Source organism: Dendropsophus ebraccatus, chromosome 1, assembly GCF_027789765.1.
Source record: "Dendropsophus ebraccatus isolate aDenEbr1 chromosome 1, aDenEbr1.pat, whole genome shotgun sequence".
NCBI lineage: Eukaryota > Metazoa > Chordata > Amphibia > Anura > Hylidae > Dendropsophus > Dendropsophus ebraccatus.
The window spans coordinates 88747784-88771477 of NC_091454.1; the positions used below are offsets into that span (position 1 = coordinate 88747784).

General features: G+C 43.7%; 1 protein-coding gene across 1 annotated transcript in view; it reads right to left on the bottom strand.

Moving 5' to 3' along the window:
- Nucleotides 1-23217, bottom strand: part of TBK1 (TANK binding kinase 1) — a 43316-nt gene extending 20099 nt beyond the window's left edge. Inside the window, exons 1-9 of the mRNA XM_069974670.1 lie at nucleotides 23095-23217; nucleotides 18224-18340; nucleotides 16117-16257; nucleotides 13874-14003; nucleotides 13193-13374; nucleotides 7793-7953; nucleotides 6762-6872; nucleotides 1794-1973; nucleotides 1332-1528 (exon numbers count right to left, since the gene is read on the bottom strand). Coding sequence (XP_069830771.1) covers nucleotides 1332-1528; nucleotides 1794-1973; nucleotides 6762-6872; nucleotides 7793-7953; nucleotides 13193-13374; nucleotides 13874-14003; nucleotides 16117-16257; nucleotides 18224-18310 — 1189 coding nt within the window. The 5' untranslated portion in view covers nucleotides 18311-18340; nucleotides 23095-23217. The remainder of the gene's footprint in view (nucleotides 1-1331; nucleotides 1529-1793; nucleotides 1974-6761; nucleotides 6873-7792; nucleotides 7954-13192; nucleotides 13375-13873; nucleotides 14004-16116; nucleotides 16258-18223; nucleotides 18341-23094) is intronic.
- Nucleotides 23218-23694: the final 477 nt, after the last annotated feature.

Below are 23694 nucleotides of genomic sequence, written 5' to 3' on the forward strand. Positions count from 1 at the left end.
ATGGATGATTATCTGCCAAATCAGGGGCATGGACGGGTAAGTATAAATATTTATTATTTTCTACATAAAAGGCTGCACAGACAGCATTAACTATGTCCTTGCAGCCCCTGCCGCAGGATAATAAAGCATTCTAATAATTGGTTTAATTGTAACCAAGCACCGATCTAGCTGATTGGCGCTTGCTTATTCAGCATATTGGCCTGTCTAATACCACCTTAAAAGTTATCTAAAGTGCATGGCAGCCTCTGGACTCACCACTGACTCACGGTAACGATGTCCTTGCAGCCCTCGCTCAACGATCATCGGGCCGTGGATTAGGCCCAGTAAAAGAGCGGCGATCTAGCAGATCGCCGCTCCTTTACATCGTTAATTGGGCCCTCCTTGGCCAGTGGAATAGGACCCTTAGGGTAGCTTCACACACACCGTATCGCAGCGTATTTTCTGCTGCGATACGCAGCAGATTGGATCTAAATAACTGAACACAGCATCAAATCTGCTGCAGATCTGCTGCGTATCTGCTGCGTATATGGTGTGTGTGTTTGTACCCTTAGAGGGATAGGCTGGCACCAGAGCTGCCTGGCTATGGCTTACAGTTCCCCATAGAGAACACAAACATTTGGGCGTGCCAAGAAGGCGAGGAGAAATAAATATTATCTGAATTATTGTTCTGCCAACAGTTATGGGAAAATGTATGGCCACCCTAAGTTTGGAAGTCACACATCAAGGATAAAATAACAAATTGTACATTTTTCTGTAAGCAGAAACAGAGCCAAGCAACAAGAAACTATAAAACAAAGTTAACCTTTAGCTCACAAAACTGCTTCATTACCTGAACTGATAATTCAGCTAGGTCATAAAGTAGCGGATTACAATAGGTCCGTTTCAGGGCGGTAGCCCGGGACCCTGAGCTCCTGGGGGCCCATGGCCAACCAAAAAAAATTATATTTTCAGTGGTGTATTATCTCCAGGCTACAGCTCTGCCATGATTTGCATAAAAATCGCTGCTTTTTACCGCAATTTTGAACAAATCAGGGCAAAGCTGCAGCCAGGAGACAATGCAGTAATATTAGAGAACATACTGAAGGACCTTATCATGTGACAATGATGTCATCACAGGTCCTTTACAGGCTGCATTATGGAGGAAAAAGACTATAGCGAGTGCCACCATAGTTACTGTGGGTTTGGGGGCCCAAGCTTGGTGAACAGCCGGGGGCCCATGGTAAACTTTATCCGCCCCTGAGGTCATCTGTTTAGGCAACTAGGTGATCTAGTTTGTACTGTTACATGTTACTGCAGTCTATATTTTATAGAACTTTAATATCTGTACTTACTTTCCTCATATCGCAAACCAATGACTGTCATCATCTCCCTTGTTACTACAAAGATGGGATTTTCTTCTGTAGTAGCAGGGAAATGCTGTGCTTGTCTGCCAGGCTCTAAAACTAGTCTTCTGCCTTCATAGAGCAGCTCCTGGTTCTGAGATGGGATTTTTGTTTGTTTGTACACCAAGTCATGAAATTCTGCAGGCCTGAAATAAATCATAAAAAATTATCTCTGGTTGAGATTAAAAACTACACCTATTCCTAGAAAAACTTTCCAACACAATATCTGCAGATCCCACCTAGTGTGTCAAGCAAAACTTGAACTAAAATAACAAGTTTCTTCTTTTACCTGTAAAAACTTGTGTGTCCTCCTAGCCTCAGATTATCATCTTTAGTACCATACATTTAAATACCGTACTACAAACATATTAAGTAACATTTAAAGATCTTTAAATTGTTTTATAAACTTACATATTATATGCATGAATGTAAATCTTGTGGAGAGTCATTTGCTGAAGAGAAAAGACATGGATCACAATTCGGTGGAAAATATCATTAGTTACAGCAAAGAACTGGTCAAAACCCCAACACTTCTCCTGATCAGCTTCCAGAATATTTGCCAATACTGGGGTAAAAAGTGATTGTAGGCCACTGAAAAGACAACAGGAAAGATACATATAATTTATAATGCACATATAAAAAGTTACCCATAAACACTACGTAAAATATATAAAGGAGGATTCCAATACTATGCATTTATGGTATAACCACATGACACAATATAACTGACTGAAAAGAATTGAATTTTATGATCAACTTATTTTGTGGTTTACTAATACAAAACATAAGACAGTGGTATTAGTAAAGTAGCAACTATTTGTTTTATAGAAATTTTGAATGTTTTTACAGAAAAGGTTTGGGATGGAAGAACAATAATAGGCACACAAGTATACAAAGGGGATTGTAATGAACCACCTCCCCACCAGGTGTCACTCTATCCTAAAAAGAACAACCCATCAATACAAATAAGTACACAAAAAAGGATATTGGCATAATTCAAAATTCATGATATCTTTTTATTCACATAATTTAAAGTTTTAGTGCACATAAACAGTAAAATTCATAAAAAGATAACAATAAAAAAATAGTAGCCGATAATAGGGCTGGGCGGTATACCGCAAAAATACCGATACCGTCACTGGCGTCGGTTAACCGACTTCAACTTAGCCAGGACGGTAATTGCGGTATTTTTGTATTTTTATGTCCCCGCGCCCGTCCTTTCAGAGCCCCACGCGCGCACACACACACACACACACAAGCGGCCCGGCACGAGCGCTGCACGTCATGTGCAGGGACGCCGGTATCGCCCGCCCCGCCCCCGTCTGGTTCAAGCGACCTTCCCCCCGCCCCCCCGTGCGCGCACCTGTCCGCCCTCTCTGAGGCCCCGTCCTGCCGCACCGTCCATGCGCCCACCACCTGTCCGGTCCGGCGTCCCTGCTCACTGAGGGGAGTACAGGACAGCCGCCCTCACGTGCTGCTGCTCCTCCAGCGCTGACACGGCCGCCTCCCTGCACACACAGGACAACGTGTGTAGCGCTCGCCGGCCGGGGGGGGGGGGGGGGGGGGGGGGGCACTCGGACGGGACTGTGCTGGTCCCCCCTCCCGGACCAGTCCTGTCCGAGCGCCCCACCCCCACCCGGCCGGCGAGCGCTACACACGTTGTCCTGTGTGTGCAGGGACGCGGCCGTGTCAGAGCTGAAGGTGGAGGAGCAGCACTTGGGAGCAGCTGACCTGTCATCTCATCCCCTCAGTAACAGTACAGGATAGGAGGAATAATGGGCTGCAGCGGGCAGGATAAGTTATTGCAGTGTGTAGTATCCTGCCTGCTGCAGCACATCCATTCCTCCTATGTTACAGTCCTGTACTGTTACTGAGGGGACTGCAGTCATACACCCATGTACGCCCCCCCCTGTACAGTCATACACCGCTGTCCGCCCCCCCCCCCCCGTACAGTCATACACCGCTGTCCGCCCCCCCCCCGTACAGTCATACACCGCTGTCCGCCCCCCCCACCAGTACAGTCATACACCGCTGTCCGCCCCCCCCGTACAGTCATACACCGCTGTCCGCCCCCCCCACCAGTACAGTCATACACCGCTGTCCGCCCCCCCCACCAGTACAGTCATACACCGCTGTCCACCCCCCCCGTACAGTCATACACCGCTGTCCGCCCCCCCACCAGTACAGTCATACACCGCTGTCCGCCCCCCCCGTACAGTCATACACCCCTATCCCTATGTGCCCCCCGTATAGTCATACACCCCCTGTCCCCCCCTGTAAAGTCATACACCCCATTCCCCCCCTGTATAGTCATACACCCCTATCCCCCTGTATAGTCATACACCCCTATCCCCCTGTATAGTCATACACCCATATCCCCCCTGTATAGTCATACACCCCTATCCCACCCTGTATAGTCATAAACCCTTATCCCCCCCCTGTATAGTCATACACCCCCGTCCGCCGTCCCTGTATAGTAGTACACCCCTACCCCCCTGTATAGTCATACACCCCTACCACCCGTATAGTCATACACCCCTACCCCCCCGTATAGTCATACACCCCTACCCCCCGTATAGTCATACACCCCTATCCCCCCCCTGTATAGTCATACACCCCTACCCCCCATATAGTCATACACCCCTACCCCCCATATAGTCATACACCCCTACCCCCCATATAGTCATACACCCCTATCTCCCCCTGTATAGTCATACACCCCTATCCCCTCTGTATAGTCATACACCCCCGTCCGCCGTCCCTGTATAGTAGTACCCCCTACCCCCCCCCCCGTATAGTCATACACCCCTATCCCCCCGTATAGTCATACACCCCTGTCCACCCTCCCCTGTATAGTCATACACCCCTATCCCCCCGTATAGTCATACACCCCTGTCCACCCTCCCCTGTATAGTCATACACCCCTATCTGCCCCGCCCCCTGTATAGTCATACACCCCTATCCCTATGTGCCCCCTGTATAGTCATACACTCCTATCTGCCCCTCCCCCTATGTGCCCCCTGTATAGTCATACACCCCTATCCCTATGTGCCCCCTGTATAGTCATACACCCCGATCCACCCCCATATAGTCATACACTTCTATACCTATGTACCTCCTGTGTCGTAATGCACCCCAATCCATCCCCCCCATATAGTCATATACACGTATACACCCCCCATATAGTTATACACATGTATTCCTATATGACCCCCTGTGTATACACATCCTGTAGAGGCTGTATACCTGTATATACACATCCAGGTCTCTGCTGAGACCCCTAATAATGACAAATAGTAATAATGATAATAGACTAACCATGGGTTGCTGTTCAGTTCTTTTTTACTTTTTCTAATCAAAATATCGCCAGTTTGGCATGGCAAGTGGGTGTGGTTTGCTAAAAGGGGCGTGTCATAATTATCGTTGAATTATCGTTACCGCGGCTACATGTGCGATAAACCGCGATATTGATTTAGGCCAATATCGCCCAGCCCTAGCCGATAATCAATACCATGTAAAAAAAATTATAATATCTAGCCGAGCAGTGTGGGTCCAAAGCACTAAGGTGCTGAAACACTCCTCTGCAAGCAACCTATTCATGTAAACACTATTCCACTATGTGTCACATGCAGAAGTACTACAGGTCACTCGTTAACATTGACTGTAACGGATACTCACCCGTCTTACTACTGCACCAGCTGTCCCTATCAGGGAAGCCTGGTACGGCGAAATGTACGTAGGGACAGCTCCAGCCAGTGCAGTAGTAAAAGTAGTGAGTGTCCGTTACAGTCAATGTTTACAAGTGACCTGTAGTATTTCTGCATGTGATTCATGTTGTGTTTACATGAATAGGTTGCTTAGAGAGGAGTGTTTCAGCACCTTAGTACTTTGGACCCACACTGCTCGGCTAAATATTATAATTTTTTACATGGTATTATCGGTTATAATTTTTTAATTGTTACTATCTTTTTATGGATTTTACTGTTTATGTGCACTAAAATTTTAAATTAAGTAAATTAAAAGATATCATGAATTTTGAACTATGCCCATATCCTTTTCTGTGCACAAATTTAGAATGTAGACAAAAAAAACCCTATTTTCATATTCAACTAAATGTAATATTTTCAGTGTGCAAGTCACAGTGTCATGACTGAGGTCATCAACGGTTCCACTAAGACTCAATGGCCCAGATTTACTAAAGTATTTAATACAGAAGCTGGTGTAAAATGCCAATAGCAACCAATGACAGCTCAGCTCTCATTTTACTACAGCTGAAAGCTGAGCTGGTTACTATAGGTAATTCACACCAATTTCTGTCTCACATAGTTTAATAAATCTTGGTATTATTTATAGACTATAAAAAAAAAATATGCAAACAGGAACTTTGAAAAAGTACCGACCACTGGGACCCCACCTATTACAGTAATAGAGGGCCCTTGGGGAATGGAAAGGCAGCTTGAATGCTTGACTGCTGCCTCATTTTCTGTATGAGAATTCCACAGAATATAGCGTTCTGCTTACTTTGGAAGCCCTATACTAAGTGAATGAAGCAACAGTTGAGCATGTGTCCTGGATGCTCCATTAGGCCCCAAGGACGCGAAGAAATCCAGATAAAATTCCAGACTCATGTGTTCTATTAGGCACGGACATCTTTCTGGATGTTTTCTAAAGGGTGTCCGTTCTGGAAAATATGTCAGGAAATTAGGAGATCCTGTCCTATTTTCACCCTGAATTCTGGCACGGTTGCCCCATAAAAGCCTTTGGAAGCATCTGGAAACTGCCTGGAAATCCTCTGGGTTTTGAGCCTGGTCCTTTAACTGTAAACAGTTAAATGTGGCAATGTGTTTGATAGGGCAAGGAGCTATTTGGTTCCTGCCCTGTCAATCGCTTTTGTGACTGAAGGCAACATTAGACCTCTGGCCACAACAAGCCACTCATTCCCCCTTAGCACTTAGGTGCATGAGTGACATCACTTGTGGACTTGCAGAGCAGGAAGAGAGGGAGAAGACAGAGGAAAGCACCACTGCAGCTGTGCAGTAGGTAAATATGTTTTTTTCTCTTCAGTTTTCTACGGTCAAGAAATACTTTTGTTTTTCTGAAGCCTCCTGAAAGACCTCCTGATCGGTAAGCTAACACAGAAGTGTGCATGGGGCCTTAGCCCAGGAATGTCTGACCTCTATTTATGTGATTGATGGGGTTCCAGTGGTCAGCACCCCGCCAATCAGAAAATTATCACCTATCCTATGAGTTTATGTATATATAAACACGGATCAAAACGCATCCCTTTTTTAACATTCACAAGTATGTTTTTGTGTACGTTAAAAAAATGGATACAAACAATTGCATCAGTTTTTCCACTCAACATTTATATTTACTTACAAGGACAAATTACAGCTAAGGGGCAAATCCCAACTCCACTCTATTGGACCATTTTCAGCTCTTTGGACACCTGATATTGCACCAGATGGTTTCCCAGTAATAATTTTATACCTGTGGGAATGACAAAAATGTAATACAAATATTATACATATGTTTTAATGATATAAACAATATTTCTAAAAAGTATCTTGTACTACATGAAAGATATGTACCATTTCATAGGTCATATGCAATGAACCATGGAATTCAAAGTTTGTAAACATGCTATCAATACTGAAGCAGTACTTCTCAAACTATAAGGCGGCCATCACCAGTGAAGTGTTCCCTAGATGTTGGTGAGGCACAGCTTGGGCAGCAGTTTTTACAAACGTGAAAATGATGTGCACAGTCTTTTCGCTGTTTGCAACTATTTCTATTTTAGCATTTTGTATTTAAGTTATTTTGTATTTGCTTTATTGGTATATTGGTATTATTTTCAGCTTTTAAATGGACTTCCACCACAGATGGTGAGGCTTTCCCTTGGTCTGTTGGGTGAGGCTCCAGTAGGAAAAGTACTACATTACAGCAAGCCCCATGCACATAGAACAGGAGCTTTTTCTGCAATGCTGTACAGGTCACTTTACAGCAGCCTGCCAATATATTAAAGAGACAACAGAAAGTCTTAGCGTAGTTTTAGGCCTAGTGGCCAGATTAACAACTAAAAGATTTCAGGATTATGCTAAAATATAGCTAATAAAATTGAAATTTACAAAAAAAAAACCCTTACCAAAAAGTCTTTAAAAAATGTTTAGTATAAAAACTTGACTTCAACAGTACATCAATTTCTGATGACATGTTCCCTTTAAGTAACAATGCTCTTTTTAACTGAATGTTATAATATGAACTGTTAGGGAATTGCTAATATAGAAAAGGTGCTACAGGCTGATTAATACATTGCATAGGTTCAGAAGATCCAAAATATTCCATCTGTTTCCATACTGGCATTAAAAAGGTACAGTAAAGTTATGACAACAGTACAGTTACAAACATACATGACTTCTTTGTTACGACGAGGACCCTCAAAAGGTCTGAAGGGAAGGCTGCCAGTTGCTGCGTGGTAGAATGTCACTCCAATGCTCCACAAATCCACAGTGGCACCATACTTCTTCTGGTGCTCTTTTCTAAGCACGGCACGCTCATACATATCTGGGTGCTATAAAATTAACTTATTTTAGCAACAAAAAAATTAGAATGTAGATATTCAGGATGCATACATTGATACTACAACACCCGGGGGGGGGGGGGGGGGGAATAAATGGAACATTTCCCGGTACTTTATAAAAAAATTTTTAAAATAAACCTGGATTTTCTTTGGTGCAAAAGTGGCGCATACTCACAGAAGCCCAGTCCTGCTGCACAGCACTTCTAGGGTCAGCACATAGAATTGCCCACTCAGCCAATGATTGACTGCAGCAGAGTTGAAAATGCCATATGCTGCCCCCCAAAAGTGCTGTGCAATAGAACCAGGCTCCTTCAGCATAGGGAGGTGAATGAATGAGGAAGGCAAGTTTATATTTTTCTTATCTTTGACAGCGGCCTGGGAACAATTGCCTTTAAAACATTTCCCCAGAATACTGCTTTATTTACACATTGTACAGATAAATAATTTAATAATAAAAAAAAAAATTTGGCCCTCAAAACACAAGCCCAAATACAGCTCTAAGGAAATATTAAGTCGCCAAAAGATTTTTAAGACGTATCAATTAAAGTTTTTGCAAAGAGTAATGGCGTGTTTAGAAAGAGATTTATCTGACAGATTTTTGAAGCCAAAGCCAGGGATAGACTATAAACAGAGAACAAGTCATAAAGGAAAGACTGAGGTTTCTCCTCTTGTCAAATACATTCCTGGTTTTGGCTTCAAAAATCTCTCAGATAAATCTCTCTGTGTAAACGCACTATTAGATTCTGCTTTGGATACATTTTTTAGGAGTTCAGTGATATACAAAACAAAACACAGAATTCACATGATGTAGTATATAGGTATTATAATATATTTACAATACATTACGATAGCTATGTCCCAATTATTCAACCCCTATATAATATTGTTGTTTTAAAGCTGAATGATGGTTTTTATGGGGTAAAGTGTAGTTAAAGCATAAGTAAGCATTCAGGAACTCTATCCTTCGTTTGCTTTAGCTGTACTGCATATATAAACTCTTTCTATAAGGGTGTTCAAGGTCAGTTGTAATCATGGGAAAGAGCTTCTACAAAAGCTGAGAGAAGAGATTATTTCTTCACACCTAAAGAGCCTAGGGTATAAGATTTCAAAATCAGTAACCATTCCAATAGGCGCCATTGGAAGCATGATAAGTTAGTTTATATGGAACCTGCCTGTTGTGGAAGAGAGGCCAAAATTTCATCAAGAGCCCTTAGCTTAGCAACTCAAAACTACTAAGAATAAACGCTGGGTAAGTGCAAATCACCTACAGGATGACATTGTGAAGACTAGTACAAAGATATGCACTGAATAAGCAAGGATTTATGTTGGTACTCCAAGACAGACTCCACTATTGACCACAAGGAACATCAGAAGTCAACTAGAATATGCCAGGAGGAATTTAGATAAAACGGCAGAGTTTGGGGAAACAGTTCTATGGGCTGATGAAACCAAACTGTTTGGACATACAGACCATCGGTATTTCTGGCTTCCAAAAGGCCAGGCTTGTAACCGAGAGAATGCCATCCCCACAGCCATGCAGGAAGGTGGGTAACTGATCATGTTTTTCTGCAGCAGGTACTGGAAATTTTGATAATGTAACTGGCATCATTGACCCCCATAAATACCAAGCTCGCGTCTCTGCCCATGCCACAGACTCCATTCTATGGTCAGGCGGATTCCGCCGTCCGTCCAAAGAATGAACCTGTTCATTCTTTGGACAGACCATGGAATCTGCCCGTGCATAGAATGGAGTCTATGGCACGGGCGGAAATGCATGCGGCTGTGAGCTGCGGAATCCGCAACAGGTTTTCCGTCAGGATTTCGTAGTGTGCGCGTACCCTTAAGGCTGGGTTCACACGCTGTAACTGTGCGGCTGTATTTTTTATGCGGCTGTAAATGTGCGGGTGAAACTACTGCCGTGGGAAAAAATAGACATGCGGCTCAAAACATACGGTCATTTACTTGGAAATCTGGTTCAACTAAAAATAACAAATAAAATGTTAAGAAAGTGATGCAAACACCTCTGGATGCATCTGGGAAAGCAGGGAAACAGTTTACATGAATTGCTATTACCGGGGTTTGCGATCCTCTGCACTATAGCCGATGTCTCTCATGGTTAATATATTGAATTAATAAAACACATTTTCTTTGTAATAAAGTCCCTTTTATTGTTCAATAATTAAATGTAAACGATTCCATCATTTTGCAATTAAATATACTGTTAAAATAAATATATATATAAATAAATGTATATTTATATATATATTTATTTTTTGACAGTATATTTAATTGCACAATGATGGATTCGTTAGAATTAAATTATTGACCAACGAAACTGAATTTATTTAAACGAAAATGTGTTTTCTTAATTAAATATTAATTAGTACAGGAAACTCCATAAGCCGGTAATTCATATGCGGCAATAGAGCTTTCTGTACTAATCATCACTTTACTTTAATGAAAACATCAAATGTTTCTTCTAATTATGTTATCACAATAGCATTATTAGAAGAAACATTTAGAATTATATGTGCGCTCAGCTGATTGGCTGTTCGGCTGAGCGCACATATAATAAGCCGGTCCGCAGCACAGTGACTTCATTGTGCTGCGGACCAGCGAAAAAGACACATCGGGGTGAGTATAGAGCTCTCCCCACCCCCTCCCCGGCACTGCACCCCTCCCTGCAAGGAAGGAAGGTCACTTAACCCCTTCCTTGCTGGGATGGGTGCAGTCTGACATCAGTCTGGCCCCCAGGGGGTTAAGAGGGATGCAATACATCCTCCCTTAACCCCTTGGGGGCCAGACTGTAAGCAGCGATCTGTAAAGATGCTGCATACTGTAAGGAGCACAACACCGCTCACAATGATGGGTGTTGTGCTCCTGTTTGTGTGTTTTTTGTGTGTTTCTCCCTTTTTGTTTTTCAGATATCGGTATCCTGGGGATTACGTCGGATTCCGTGGACTACGTCGATGACCAGCGTTTTTTTACTGTTTTTTTTAAATAAAATGGTCAATGAGGGGTGTGGGGGTGTTTTTATTTGAATAAAAAAATTTGTAAACTTGTGTCTTGTCTTTATTTCTTTACTTTATAGACTTAGTAGTGGAAGCCGTCTAATAGACGGAATCCATTACTAAGTCGGGGCCTAGTGTTAGCCGGTATAAAATGGCTAACACTAACCCCCTATTATTACCCCAGTACCCAATGCCACCAGGGGTACTGGGAAGAGCCGGGTGCCAGTGGTCCCGGAGCGTCAAAATTGGCGCTCCTGGACCGGGCGGCAGCAGGCTGGTAAGATTTAGGCTGGGGAGGGCCTAAACCAATGGCTCTTCCCACCCTGGTGTTACCAGGCTGCTGTCGTTTGGTTTTTAACCCGGCTGGTTATAAAAATAGGGGGGACCCTATGCGTTTTTTTTTTTTTAAATAAATAAATAATTAAAAAAAAACGCATAGGGTCCCCCCTATTTTTATAACCAGCCGGGTTAAAAACCAAACGACAGCAGCCTGGTAACACCAGGGTGGGAAGAGCCATTGGTTTAGGCCCTCCCCAGCCTAAATCTTACCAGCCTGCTGCCGCCCGGTCCAGGAGCGCCAATTTTGACGCTCCGGGACCACTGGCACCCGGCTCTTCCCAGTACCCCTGGTGGCATTGGGTACTGGGGTAATAATAGGGGGTTAGTGTTAGCCATTTTATACCGGCTAACACTAGGCCCCGACTTAGTAATGGATTCCGTCTATTAGACGGCTTCCACTACTAAGTCTATAAAGTAAAGAAATAAAGACAAGACACAAGTTTACAAATTTTTTTATTCAAATAAAAACACCCCCACACCCCTCATTGACCATTTTATTTAAAAAAACAGTAAAAAAACGCTGGTCATCGACGTAGTCCATGGAATCCGACGTAATCCCCAGGATACCGATATCTGAAAAACAAAAAGGGAGAAACACACAAAAAACACACAAACAGGAGCACAACACCCATCATTGTGAGCGGTGTTGTGCTCCTTACAGTATGCAGCATCTTTACAGATCACTGCTTACAGTCTGGCCCCCAAGGGGTTAAGGGAGGATGTATTGCATCCCCCTTAACCCCCTGGGGGCCAGACTGATGTCAGACTGCACCCATCCCAGCAAGGAAGGGGTTAAGTGACCCCCCTTCCTTGCTGGGAGGGGTGCAGTGCCGGGGAGGGGGTGGGGAGAGCTCTATACTCACCCCGATGTGTCCTCTTCGCTGGTCCGCAGCACAATGAAGTCACTGTACTGCGGACCGGCTCATTATATGTGCGCTCAGCCGAACAGCCAATCAGCTGAGCGCACATATAATTCTAAATGTTTCTTCTAATAATGCTATTGTCATAACATAATTAGAAGAAACATTTGATGTTTTCATTAAAGTAAAGTGATGATTAGTACAGAATGCTCTATTGCCGGCATATGAATTAACGGCTTATAGAGCTTCCTGTACTAATTAATATTTAATTAAGAAAACACATTTTCGTTGAAATAAATTCAGTTTCGTTGGTCAATAATTTATTTCTAACGAATCCATCATTGTGCAATTCAATATACTGTCAAAAAATAAATATATAGATAAATATACATTTATTTATATATATATTTTTTTTAACAGTATATTTAATTGCAAAATGATGGATTCGTTAGAAATAAATTATTGATTAACGAAAGTGTCTTGATTACAAAGAAAATGTGTTTGATTAATTTAATATATTAACTATTAGAGGCATCGGCATTCGGCATCATTGCCGGCTATTTTTGAAGTACTCCGTACGGACCGCCTGTCAATCCACGGCCGCATATTCAGCCGCAAACAATGGTCTTGTTCATTTTTTACGGGTCCGTTTACGATAGGGCCGTAGATTCAGAGATAGTGTGCACTGTGCAGCCGCATATCCTATACTTCCCAGCATACACACGAACCATCAAAAATACCGCCGCACAATTACAGCCGCACATACAGCCGCACTCTTACAACGTGTGAACCGAGCCTAAAACAGCAATGTGATGCGTTCTGTTGACAAGTTATAACTAGGTGATCAACTGACTTTCCAGCAAGACAATGATCCAAAGCAAACTACCAAGTGAACCAAAGCTTGTGTCCCCTTCAACATTTTGAACCTGCTCCTAATTTTTGCTTACAAATCTTAATGCATGAATGTGGCCACACTGTGCAAAGGTGGATCATTTATCAAAGAAAATGCGCAATAATTACCAAATATTCTTCGGTGCCATACAGAGAAACAAACTGCTCATCGTCTTCCAATTCTCTGGCTGCGCCAAAGTCAGTCAATTTATAAACTGACTGCCCATCTTCACCAATGACACGCATAATATTTCCTGGTTTTATATCTCGGTGTATTATTCCATTTTCTCTAAGGTGGTTCATTCCTGCCACTAGGATGGGGGAAAAGAGTCAGCATTGAACTGGTTGATATGTGTAATTCATGCATCTTGCTAATATGGAAGACAAATATACTTTTATTGCACCAAGTCTATTAAGAAGAATGAGGATACATTTTGTTGGGGACAAATATGTTTCCATGGCAGCTGGAAATTTGATGAAGCCACCCAGCTCTCCCACTTCTGTACACCCATTAGACCCTTTAGAGACAGAGCCTAATAAGCTGTCTGTCCATTTTACCCTGACAGGCACAATTCACGGCATTCATCCAGTGCCATGCTACTTCCTAATATGTCAGGATCAGTTAAAACATCTGAATATTCATTGGATGTGTCAGCCATTTTCTGTGAACATTTAGCTCAACAAAGCTGAACGATCTGTTTCTATGAATATTTTTAACACAGTTAGTTAAAGGTTAGCACTACTGCAATCTATCAATCCATGCTGGTACGTTAAATGATGTGAAATGTTTAAAGACAACAAGTGACATACCAACATCCTGTGAAACGATAAGAAACTCTGACTCTGGTAATCCATATGCATTTGAGGGTTCTTCGAGTACAGAGTACAAGCTTGCACACGGGCAAAACTCCATAACCAGCACTTTATGTCGACTTGACATCTGGAATGAAAAAATGCAAAGTAAAATGTGCTATATCCCTTTCAATCATAGTATAAATACCTGGAAACTGCAGACTAGTTCACACGGGGACTTGTCAAAGATCACAGGCAACAGTGGGAGAGATTTATAAAACATAAAGCAAAGTTACATATTACAGGGCTTCTATAACACAGCTGTTATAAAGCATGCTTTTTTGTAAACCCAACTAGATGACTTTACATTGCAATATAATCTGTATTCCAAAGAATTATTGCCTATCAGTGTAAAGCTGACAGGCAATCTATTATGTCATGCCATGAGTTTGTAGGGTGCTGCCTTTCACCTGTCAAATCGCTTAGATGCATGCATCTAATGGGTTAAAGGGAAATTGGCAACGCGGAGATATGCATATTTATGCTGTCAGTTTTCTCTTTGCCATTCACACAGTAGAACATACTTACCTTCCACGCCACTCTGTGATTCGCCGAGTTCATCAAAAGCTTTATTCTGGGCTGACAGTGTCACAGAGGTAAACCTGTGACACTGTCAGCGCCCGCCCCACACAAACTTAGCCTGCCCTGCTCTTCGGCCATCGCTGTATCTTCAGGCTGGCCCCGCTGTCAAGATACAGCATCAGCCGGAGAGCGGGCCGGGTGCTGACAGTGTCACAGACACAACTCTGTGACACTGTCAGCATGGGATAAAGATTATTTTTCATGAACTTGCCAGATTACAGAGCAGAGTGGAAGGCAAGTATGCAATTCTGGTATGATCAGCAATGGGAAACTGGCAGCACTGATATATGCATATACATGCTGTCAGTTCCCCTTTAAATAGCTGGAATCATAGTTATATCCAATCCTGGCAGTTATGGTAGGATATCAGCTGTGGTGCTGCCAGTGTTCATGTTGGTTCACTGACATTATCTGACAGTGCTCACATTATCAGAATGCAGGTTCTCTGAAGACCCCTGGCTATGCAATACTATTACGGCATAGGCCATCAAAGAGTAAACTACTATTTTGGTTGCTTTTTTCAGTCCAACAATTCCAGCACTAATTGTGACAAAAAAGGATCATCAAATGTGCTGGTTTTAAAACCACTAAACTAACATATGCAGATCTATCCTAAATACACCATATTTAAGGACTTATCACAAAACATTGGGGTTAACCATTTTATGTATGAGGCAGTGTATGGAAGGGAAAATGTTTAATGGGTTGCCCAAATACTACCAAATGAAGCATATTACTAACTAAAAGGGGTATCTTGGTGGACTCAGGGTACCTTAAAAATAATAATAATAATAATAATAATAATAATAATAATAAAAAAAAAAAAAAAAAGATAAACACAAAAAAACTCATGTGCAATACTCTGTACATCCCAATGCAATGAATGGCTCCTGATGCCCCCTGCTTCCTGTAATGTTTTGTAACTACTGCAAATGCTCGCTCAGCAATTGACTGGCTAAGGCCCATCAGCTCTGTGCCCAGTCACTGGCTAAGGAGGCATTTGCTAGAGGACGACACCTCACTGGAAGAAGGAAGGAAGAAAGGAAGCAGTGGGCACCAGACGTTGTGAGAAATAAGGACAAGCAAGTGTGCTGTTTTTGTTTTGCTCAGTTCCACAACTGTGTGGAATACCTTTTTAACACTATTTTTATGTGCTTACAGAGAAAAATAATAAAAAGCAGAAACCTGTCAGTGCTCGTTTGCTCCTCGTTCCCTGCTTGCTGCCGCCGCTATTGCATGCAGCGGCAGTCAGCGGGTGAGAGTCGGGGGGGGGGGGGGGGGGGGGGGGATGTCCAGGTGGTCGCTAGATCGTCTGGGCAGCCCATAACATATAGCAGCGGTCTGCTGCCAGCGCTCCTATTCCAAGAAGCGACGGCAGCTGATCGTTGCTTTTTAAGTCGTTTGTCTTTCCACAAGTTGAAAGACAAACGACTACAACGATCAGCTGACATCGTTGATCATTGTGCTCTATTATACAGGAAGATTATCAGCCGAAAAACAGTAAAACATAATCAAGTAAAACCAAATGGCATGTACACATCATAAATCATTTATGTGAATATGAAGACAAAAAAGGCAACTAGGGCCTTTCAAAGCTGACTCAAACAAACAAATATTACCTCTTCTTCAATTGCAAAGAGTTTAACAATGTTCTTGTGGTTGAGCTTTTTTAGCACCTCAAATTCCCTTGTTTGGACATCCGCAGGACGAAGGAAACTAAGATTGTTAAACACTTTTACAGCATACAGATCCCCTGTTTTCTATAATAAAACATAGCGACAAAATTAATTTAAACATCAGGGTTTCCACAATATATACAATTCCATATCAGAAAATGGCAATGCCTTGTCATTTGTTTATTCTTAAGTATGGTATTGTACAGAGTTATCTTTGTAAGATTATTAATAATTTGGAGCCAAAACTCCTCTTCATATCATATCATATATTACTTATTTAAGTACAGTAAAATAAATTTAATCGCCTCCAACCATGGCTCAATGCCATTATTATAAGTCTATTCCATAATATTAACTGTATAATTGCCAAACAGTGACATAAACAATGCACACAACACAAGAAAACGCTTGTTCAAAAGGGAATGTCTGACATTTTCATCAATTAGATACAAGTCTGTTAGGTTGTGTTTACACAGAAAGATTTATCTGACAGATTTAAAGCAAAATAAGGAAGGTTCTCTGTTTATAGTCTGTTCTTGGCTTTGGCTTCAAAAATCTGTCAGATAAATCTCTCTGTCTAAACACACCAATAGGTCACTCAGTGGCAATAGCCTGCAGCTTGTTAACCCTTGCATCCCTCACCTGGAATTGACAATTTGAAGGGGTATGCCTATTGATGCGTGATGCGAGAGATTTATCTGACCTGATCTTAGAAGCCAAATCCAGGAACAGACTATAAACCGAGAGCAGGTTATAAAGAAAAGACTGAGATTTCTCCTCTTTTCAAATCCATTCCTGGCTTTGGCTTCAAAAATCTGTCACATAAATCTGTGTGTGTAAACATACCATATCTCATCTCAACAAACATAATTAAAGGGGTTATCCAGCGCTACAAAAACATGGCCATTTTTCCCCCTACTGTTGTCTCCAGAGACTGCAGTTCAGGTGCAGTTTGCAATTAAAGGGGTTATCCAGCGCTACAAAAACATGGCCACTTTCCCCCTACTGTTGACACAGTTTGGGTGGGGTTTTGAAACTCAGTTCCATTGAAGTAAATGGAGCTTAATTGCAAACCGCACCTGAACTGGAGACAACAGTAGGGGGAAAAGTGGCCATGTTTTTGTAGCGCTGGATAACCCCTTTAAGCTCCATTTACTTCAATGGAACTGAGTTTTAAAACCCCACCCAAACTGGAGACAACAGTAGGGGGGAAGTGGCCATGTTTTTGTAGCGCTGGATAACCCCTTTAAAACTATAGAGCCTATTGCTGGATCCATGTTATCCAGGGAGCCTTAGAGCTGCATCCAATGCCATACACTCTGGTTTGGACAGGCCAAAGCATGCTCGAGTTGCACTCATCTTTAATAGAAACCAAATTTAAAAAAACACCAAAATCACTCTCAAGATTCAGAACGTATTTTGACGTGGATCCTTCATCTAGGTTTTTAAGCCATGTGAGTATACCTTATAACTGGATAAAAAAACACCAGTATACAAACATAGCCTGCAGGAAGTGATGAGAACATTTAGTCCTCTTTCCTAGAGACCAGTGACAGGTAAGATGCATACAGGACTATACGTGTATAGTACTGCTACCTTACTGGACCATATCATTAAAGGGATATTCCTGCAGCTCAATTTTTCAATATTTGTTTTTTGTTGTGATAAAAATAAATAGCACTCCCAATTGCCTGCTGCTGCCACCATTCAAGAACTACCTACTCAGCCAATCACTGTCAGAGGCTGGTCACCGCTGTGGAAAGCGACTGGCTGTGTGAACAGTTCCTTTGTGGACAGCATGTCACAGCTACTAGAAAGAAGCCAAAAACAGTGACAGGGAACCAGGCAGATTCAAAACTACAGCTCAAAACTATTTATTTTTTTTTATTTTTAATTTACATATTTTTTTAATAATAACACCACAATATAATAATATTATATAATAACAACATACCAAACAAGCTACATCTGGAATATTTTTTATTTAAAAAATAAAGATGCCTAATTTTATAATTGTATATATATAGTATTTTTCATTAACAAATTCCACCTTATTGCGTCCACGGAACACATTGGCAGTGGCTCCTTGGCCCAGAATATCAGAGAGGAGCCAGAGATAATTTGCGGTGCTCTGCATCTTGCCAGGTCAGACGGCTTCTTATTAATCCTGGAAAAGACAAGCAAAAAAAATAAGTTAGATAAGTCCTTATTAGGCTGCATCCACACATGCAGTTTGTAGAGCCAATCTAACATTGGTGCAGCATTAGACTGTGCTTTATACTAATATTTTTCTAATACCCACAACTGGCTTTGCAAAAGCCACAATGTTATTGGTGTGGTCTGATGGATCATATTTTCTTTTACATGTGGATGGCCATGTGAGTGTGTGTAGTTTATCTGCAGAGAAAATGACACTAGAAAACACATTAAGAAGGCAAGCTGGTAGAGCCAACGTAATGCCCTGGCTACTGATCTGCTGGCAAACCCTGTACCTTGCATTCATGTGAATGTTAGGCTATGGAAACATTGTGTGGCAAAAAGTTCTCAACATAAAATAGGCTAAGGGTGGTTTCATACTGAGGAATTCTCACGGATAATGTCCACGGAATTCCGTCGGCTGTCCATGCGCCTTTGCGCCGGCTCCATAGACACCATTATATGGGCCGGCGTTTTCCGCTATCCGCCGAAAGAAGGGACATGTCACTTCTTTCGGCAGATAGTGGAATACGCCGGCCCATAGAATGGTGTCTATGGAGCCAGCGGAAAGGCATGCGGACGTGCGCGCAGACAGACAGCGGAATTCCGCAGAGTTTATCCACGAGAATTCCGTAGTGTGAACCCGCCCATACCTAGTATGTGAAGTGGCTGAGCTGGGGTTTTGTGCGTGTGTGTGTGTGTGTGTGTGTGACTTCAATGAGAGTGCCACAACATGATTCAACAGACACATCATGTTGTCCTTGTACAGTTCCCCGTCTTCCACTGAAAACAATGACAATGTGGATTTTGACACAAAAGGCATGGAAAATTTGTGGAACACTCAAAGTAGTTCCACCATTCAAGAGGCTCGAGTAGCTGAGAAGGTGATCCCAATTGAGGGCACAACAGCATATGTAGTTTCCAGGAGGTCACATGACCAAACTGAAGGAAAGGATTCCAGGGATTCTCAGATCCAAATAAATAACTTGGTAAGGAAATACTAGCTGGATGATATATATTGGCTGGTTAGCTAGACAATAAACAGCAAAAGCTTTTTTATTTAACATAATTCATATGTTACATAAGAACAAAGCTGTACAGTGAACATTACACAGTAAAGGGTCAGTCAGCAATGGAATACCCAGTAGAGGATCAGTCAGTAGCAGTGAGTATTATGGACTGCACAGTGAAGGATCAGTGAGTAGTAGTGAGTATTATGGACTACACAGTGGAGGATCAGTCAGTAGTAGTGAGTATTATGGACTACACAGTGGAGGATCAGTCAGTAGTAGTGAGTATTATGGACTACACAGTGGAGGATCAGTCCACAGTAAGCACACAGTGGAAGATCAGTCACCACTACTCAGGATGGGAGTAGTAGAGGATAAGTCAATAGTACTCAGTATCATGGACTACACAATGGAGGATCAGTCAGTAGTAGTGAGTATTATGGACTACACAGTGGAGGATTAGTCAGTAGTAGTGAGTATTATGGACTACACAGTGGAGGATCAGTCAGTAGTAGTGAGTATTATGGACTACACAGTGGAGGATCAGTCAATAGTACTCAGTATCATGGACTATACAATGGAGGATCAGTCAGCAGTACTCAGTATTAGGGTACGTTCACACTGCGGAATCCACACTGAGACTTCAAACGGATTCCTCCAGGTGGTCTCCACTTGAAGTCCTGAACCTTCCATAGACTCAATGATATTTGCAGGTAGAATCTGCCATCCGCCCAAAGGATTTACATGTCCGCATGGATTCGGTAGTGTGAACGTACCCTACTGGAGTACACAATGCAGGACCAGTCAGCGGTACTCTGCGTCACGGAGGATCAGCCAGCGGTACTCTGCGTCACGGTGGATCAGCCAGCGGTACTCTGCGTCACGGTGGATCAGCCAGCGGTACTCTGCGTCACGGAGGATCAGCCAGCGGTACTCTGCGTCACGGAGGATCAGTCAGCGGTACTCTGCGTCACGGAGGATCAGTCAGCGGTACTCTGCGTTCTAAAGGATCAGTCAGCGGTACTCTGCGTTCTAAAGGATCAGTCAGCGGTACTCTGCGTTCTAAAGGATCAGTCAGCGGTACTCTGCGTTCTAAAGGATCAGTCAGCGGTACTCTGCGTTCTAAAGGATCAGTCAGCGGTACTCTGCGTTCTAAAGGATCAGTCAGCGGTACTCTGCGTTCTAAAGGATCAGTCAGCGGTACTCTGCGTTCTAAAGGATCAGTCAGCGGTACTCTGCGTTCTAAAGGATCAGTCAGCGGTACTCTGCGTTCTAAAGGATCAGTCAGCGGTACTCTGCGTTCTAAAGGATCAGTCAGCGGTACTCTGCGTTCTAAAGGATCAGTCAGCGGTACTCTGCGTTCTAAAGGATCAGTCAGCGGTACTCTGCGTTCTAAAGGATCAGTCAGCGGTACTCTGCGTTCTAAAGGATCAGTCAGCGGTACTCTGCGTTCTAAAGGATCAGTCAGCGGTACTCTGCGTTCTAAAGGATCAGTCAGCGGTACTCTGCGTTCTAAAGGATCAGTCAGCGGTACTCTGCGTTCTAAAGGATCAGTCAGCGGTACTCTGCGTTCTAAAGGATCAGTCAGCGGTACTCTGCGTTCTAAAGGATCAGTCAGCGGTACTCTGCGTTCTAAAGGATCAGTCAGCGGTACTCTGCGTTCTAAAGGATCAGTCAGCGGTACTCTGCGTTCTAAAGGATCAGTCAGCGGTACTCTGCGTTCTAAAGGATCAGTCAGCGGTACTCTGCGTTCTAAAGGATCAGTCAGCGGTACTCTGCGTTCTAAAGGATCAGTCAGCGGTACTCTGCGTTCTAAAGGATCAGTCAGCGGTACTCTGCGTTCTAAAGGATCAGTCAGCGGTACTCTGCGTTCTAAAGGATCAGTCAGCGGTACTCTGCGTTCTAAAGGATCAGTCAGCGGTACTCTGCGTTCTAAAGGATCAGTCAGCGGTACTCTGCTTTCTAAAGGATCAGTCAGCGGTACTCTGCGTTCTAAAGGATCAGTCAGCGGTACTCTGCTTTCTAAAGGATCAGTCAGCGGTACTCTGCTTTCTAAAGGATCAGTCAGCGGTACTCTGCTTTCTAAAGGATCAGTCAGCGGTACTCTGCTTTCTAAAGGATCAGTCAGCGGTACTCTGCTTTCTAAAGGATCAGTCAGCGGTACTCTGCTTTCTAAAGGATCAGTCAGCGGTACTCTGCTTTCTAAAGGATCAGTCAGCGGTACTCTGCTTTCTAAAGGATCAGTCAGCGGTACTCTGCGTTCTAAAGGATCAGTCAGCGGTACTCTGCTTTCTAAAGGATCAGTCAGCGGTACTCTGCTTTCTAAAGGATCAGTCAGCGGTACTCTGCGTTCTAAAGGATCAGTCAGCGGTACTCTGCGTTCTAAAGGATCAGTCAGCGGTACTCTGCGTTCTAAAGGATCAGTCAGCGGTACTCTGCGTTCTAAAGGATCAGTCAGCGGTATTCTGCGTTCTAAAGGATCAGTCAGCGGTACTCTGCGTCACGGAGGATCAGTCAGCGGTACTCTGCGTCACGGAGGATCAGTCAGCAGTACTCTGCGTCACGGAGGATCAGTCAGCAGTACTCTGCGTCACGGAGGATCAGTCAGCAGTACTCTGCGTCACGGAGGATCAGTCAGCAGTACTCTGCGTCACGGAGGATCAGTCAGCAGTACTCTGCGTTATAAAGGATCAGTCAGCAGTACTCTGCGTTATAAACTAGGGATGGTCCGAACAGAGTTCGGTTCGGGTTCGTACGAACCTCGGTAATGATTCCCGCTGTCTGCCCGCTCCGTGGAGCGGGCTGATCCAGCGGGAGGACCGCCTGGAAAACTGGGATACAGCCACAGCCACAGCTGTATCCCAGTTTTCCAGGCGTTACTCCCGCTGTATCCGCCCGCTCCACGGAGCGGGCAGAAAGCGGGAATCTGCTGCCGAGCTTTCGGGTTCATACGAACCCGAACCTCGGCAGGTTCGGACCATCCCTATTATAAAAGATCAGCCAGCGGTACTCTGCGTCACGGAGGATCAGCCAGCGGTACTCTGCGTCACGGAGGATCAGCCAGCGGTACTCTGCGTCACGGAGGATCAGCCAGCGGTACTCTGCGTCACGGAGGATCAGCCAGCGGTACTCTGCGTCACGGAGGATCAGCCAGCGGTACTCTGCGTCACGGAGGATCAGCCAGCGGTACCCTGCGTCACGGAGGATCAGCCAGCGGTACCCTGCGTCACGGAGGATCAGCCAGCGGTACCCTGCGTCACGGAGGATCAGCCAGCGGTACCCTGCGTCACGGAGGATCAGTCAGCGGTACTCTGCGTCACGGAGGATCAGTCAGCGGTACTCTGCGTCACGGAGGATCAGTCAGCGGTACTCTGCGTTATAAAGGATCAGTCAGCGGTACCCTGCATTATAAAGGATCAGTCAGCAGTACTCTGCATAATAAAGGAATTTATAACAAGGAATACACAATAACAGATGGGAACCCTTGAGAAACCATATCCCTCTAGAAGGTTACTATAGGGCTGTGACTGGATAATCCTGCCATGCCGCACAGCCGAACCCTCTTCCTCATGACTCTGTATCGGTGATAGTAAAAGTAACGCGGCTCAGGCCATAGACTACAGGGAGACGACAGCAGATCACTCAGCATTGCCCCCTGTCAGCAGGAGACCCGCCTCACACACAGCGGCAGGCTGAGGCCCCCGGCACTGCTTACCTGCGCCCCTCACTAGCTGTCCACCGTCGTGAAGCTACACGGCTTCCGTGTCGTCAAGTCACGTGGTTACGGGCTACGTGATAGGGATGAACAACCTACGTAACGGATACATGGCCGACATCTTCGTTGTGGGAATGCAGCAGCCGTAGTGACTGTGGAGGAAATGATGACGTCACACTTCTCCCAGTTTACCACGTTCTCCCCCTCTGGGGTTACGTGTACAGTGTGGGGAGACTTCTTCATTACTCATGGTGGGAAAGTCTGTGGACGCATCAGTGAATGGATTTCAGCAGCGTTTAACCCTTTATCATACTTGTCCTGATATGAACAAAATTCGCCAGAAAGTCATAGAATAGAGACAGATGTAATTTTCACTGCCTAGCCCTCTGAAGAGCCATCTTTATTGAGAGAAAAATAGTTTATTTTGCAAAAGTATTCACTCCCTAAAAGGACCTTCATCAAGATGTCAGTGAGGAGCAGAGGATAGCAGTCTGTCTGTGTACTGGTGTACTAGTCTATACAGGAGACAAGGAATATATGTACCCTCAGCCTTGTCCATCTAAAGGCCCTATTACATAAAGCGATTATCGACTGTTGGGG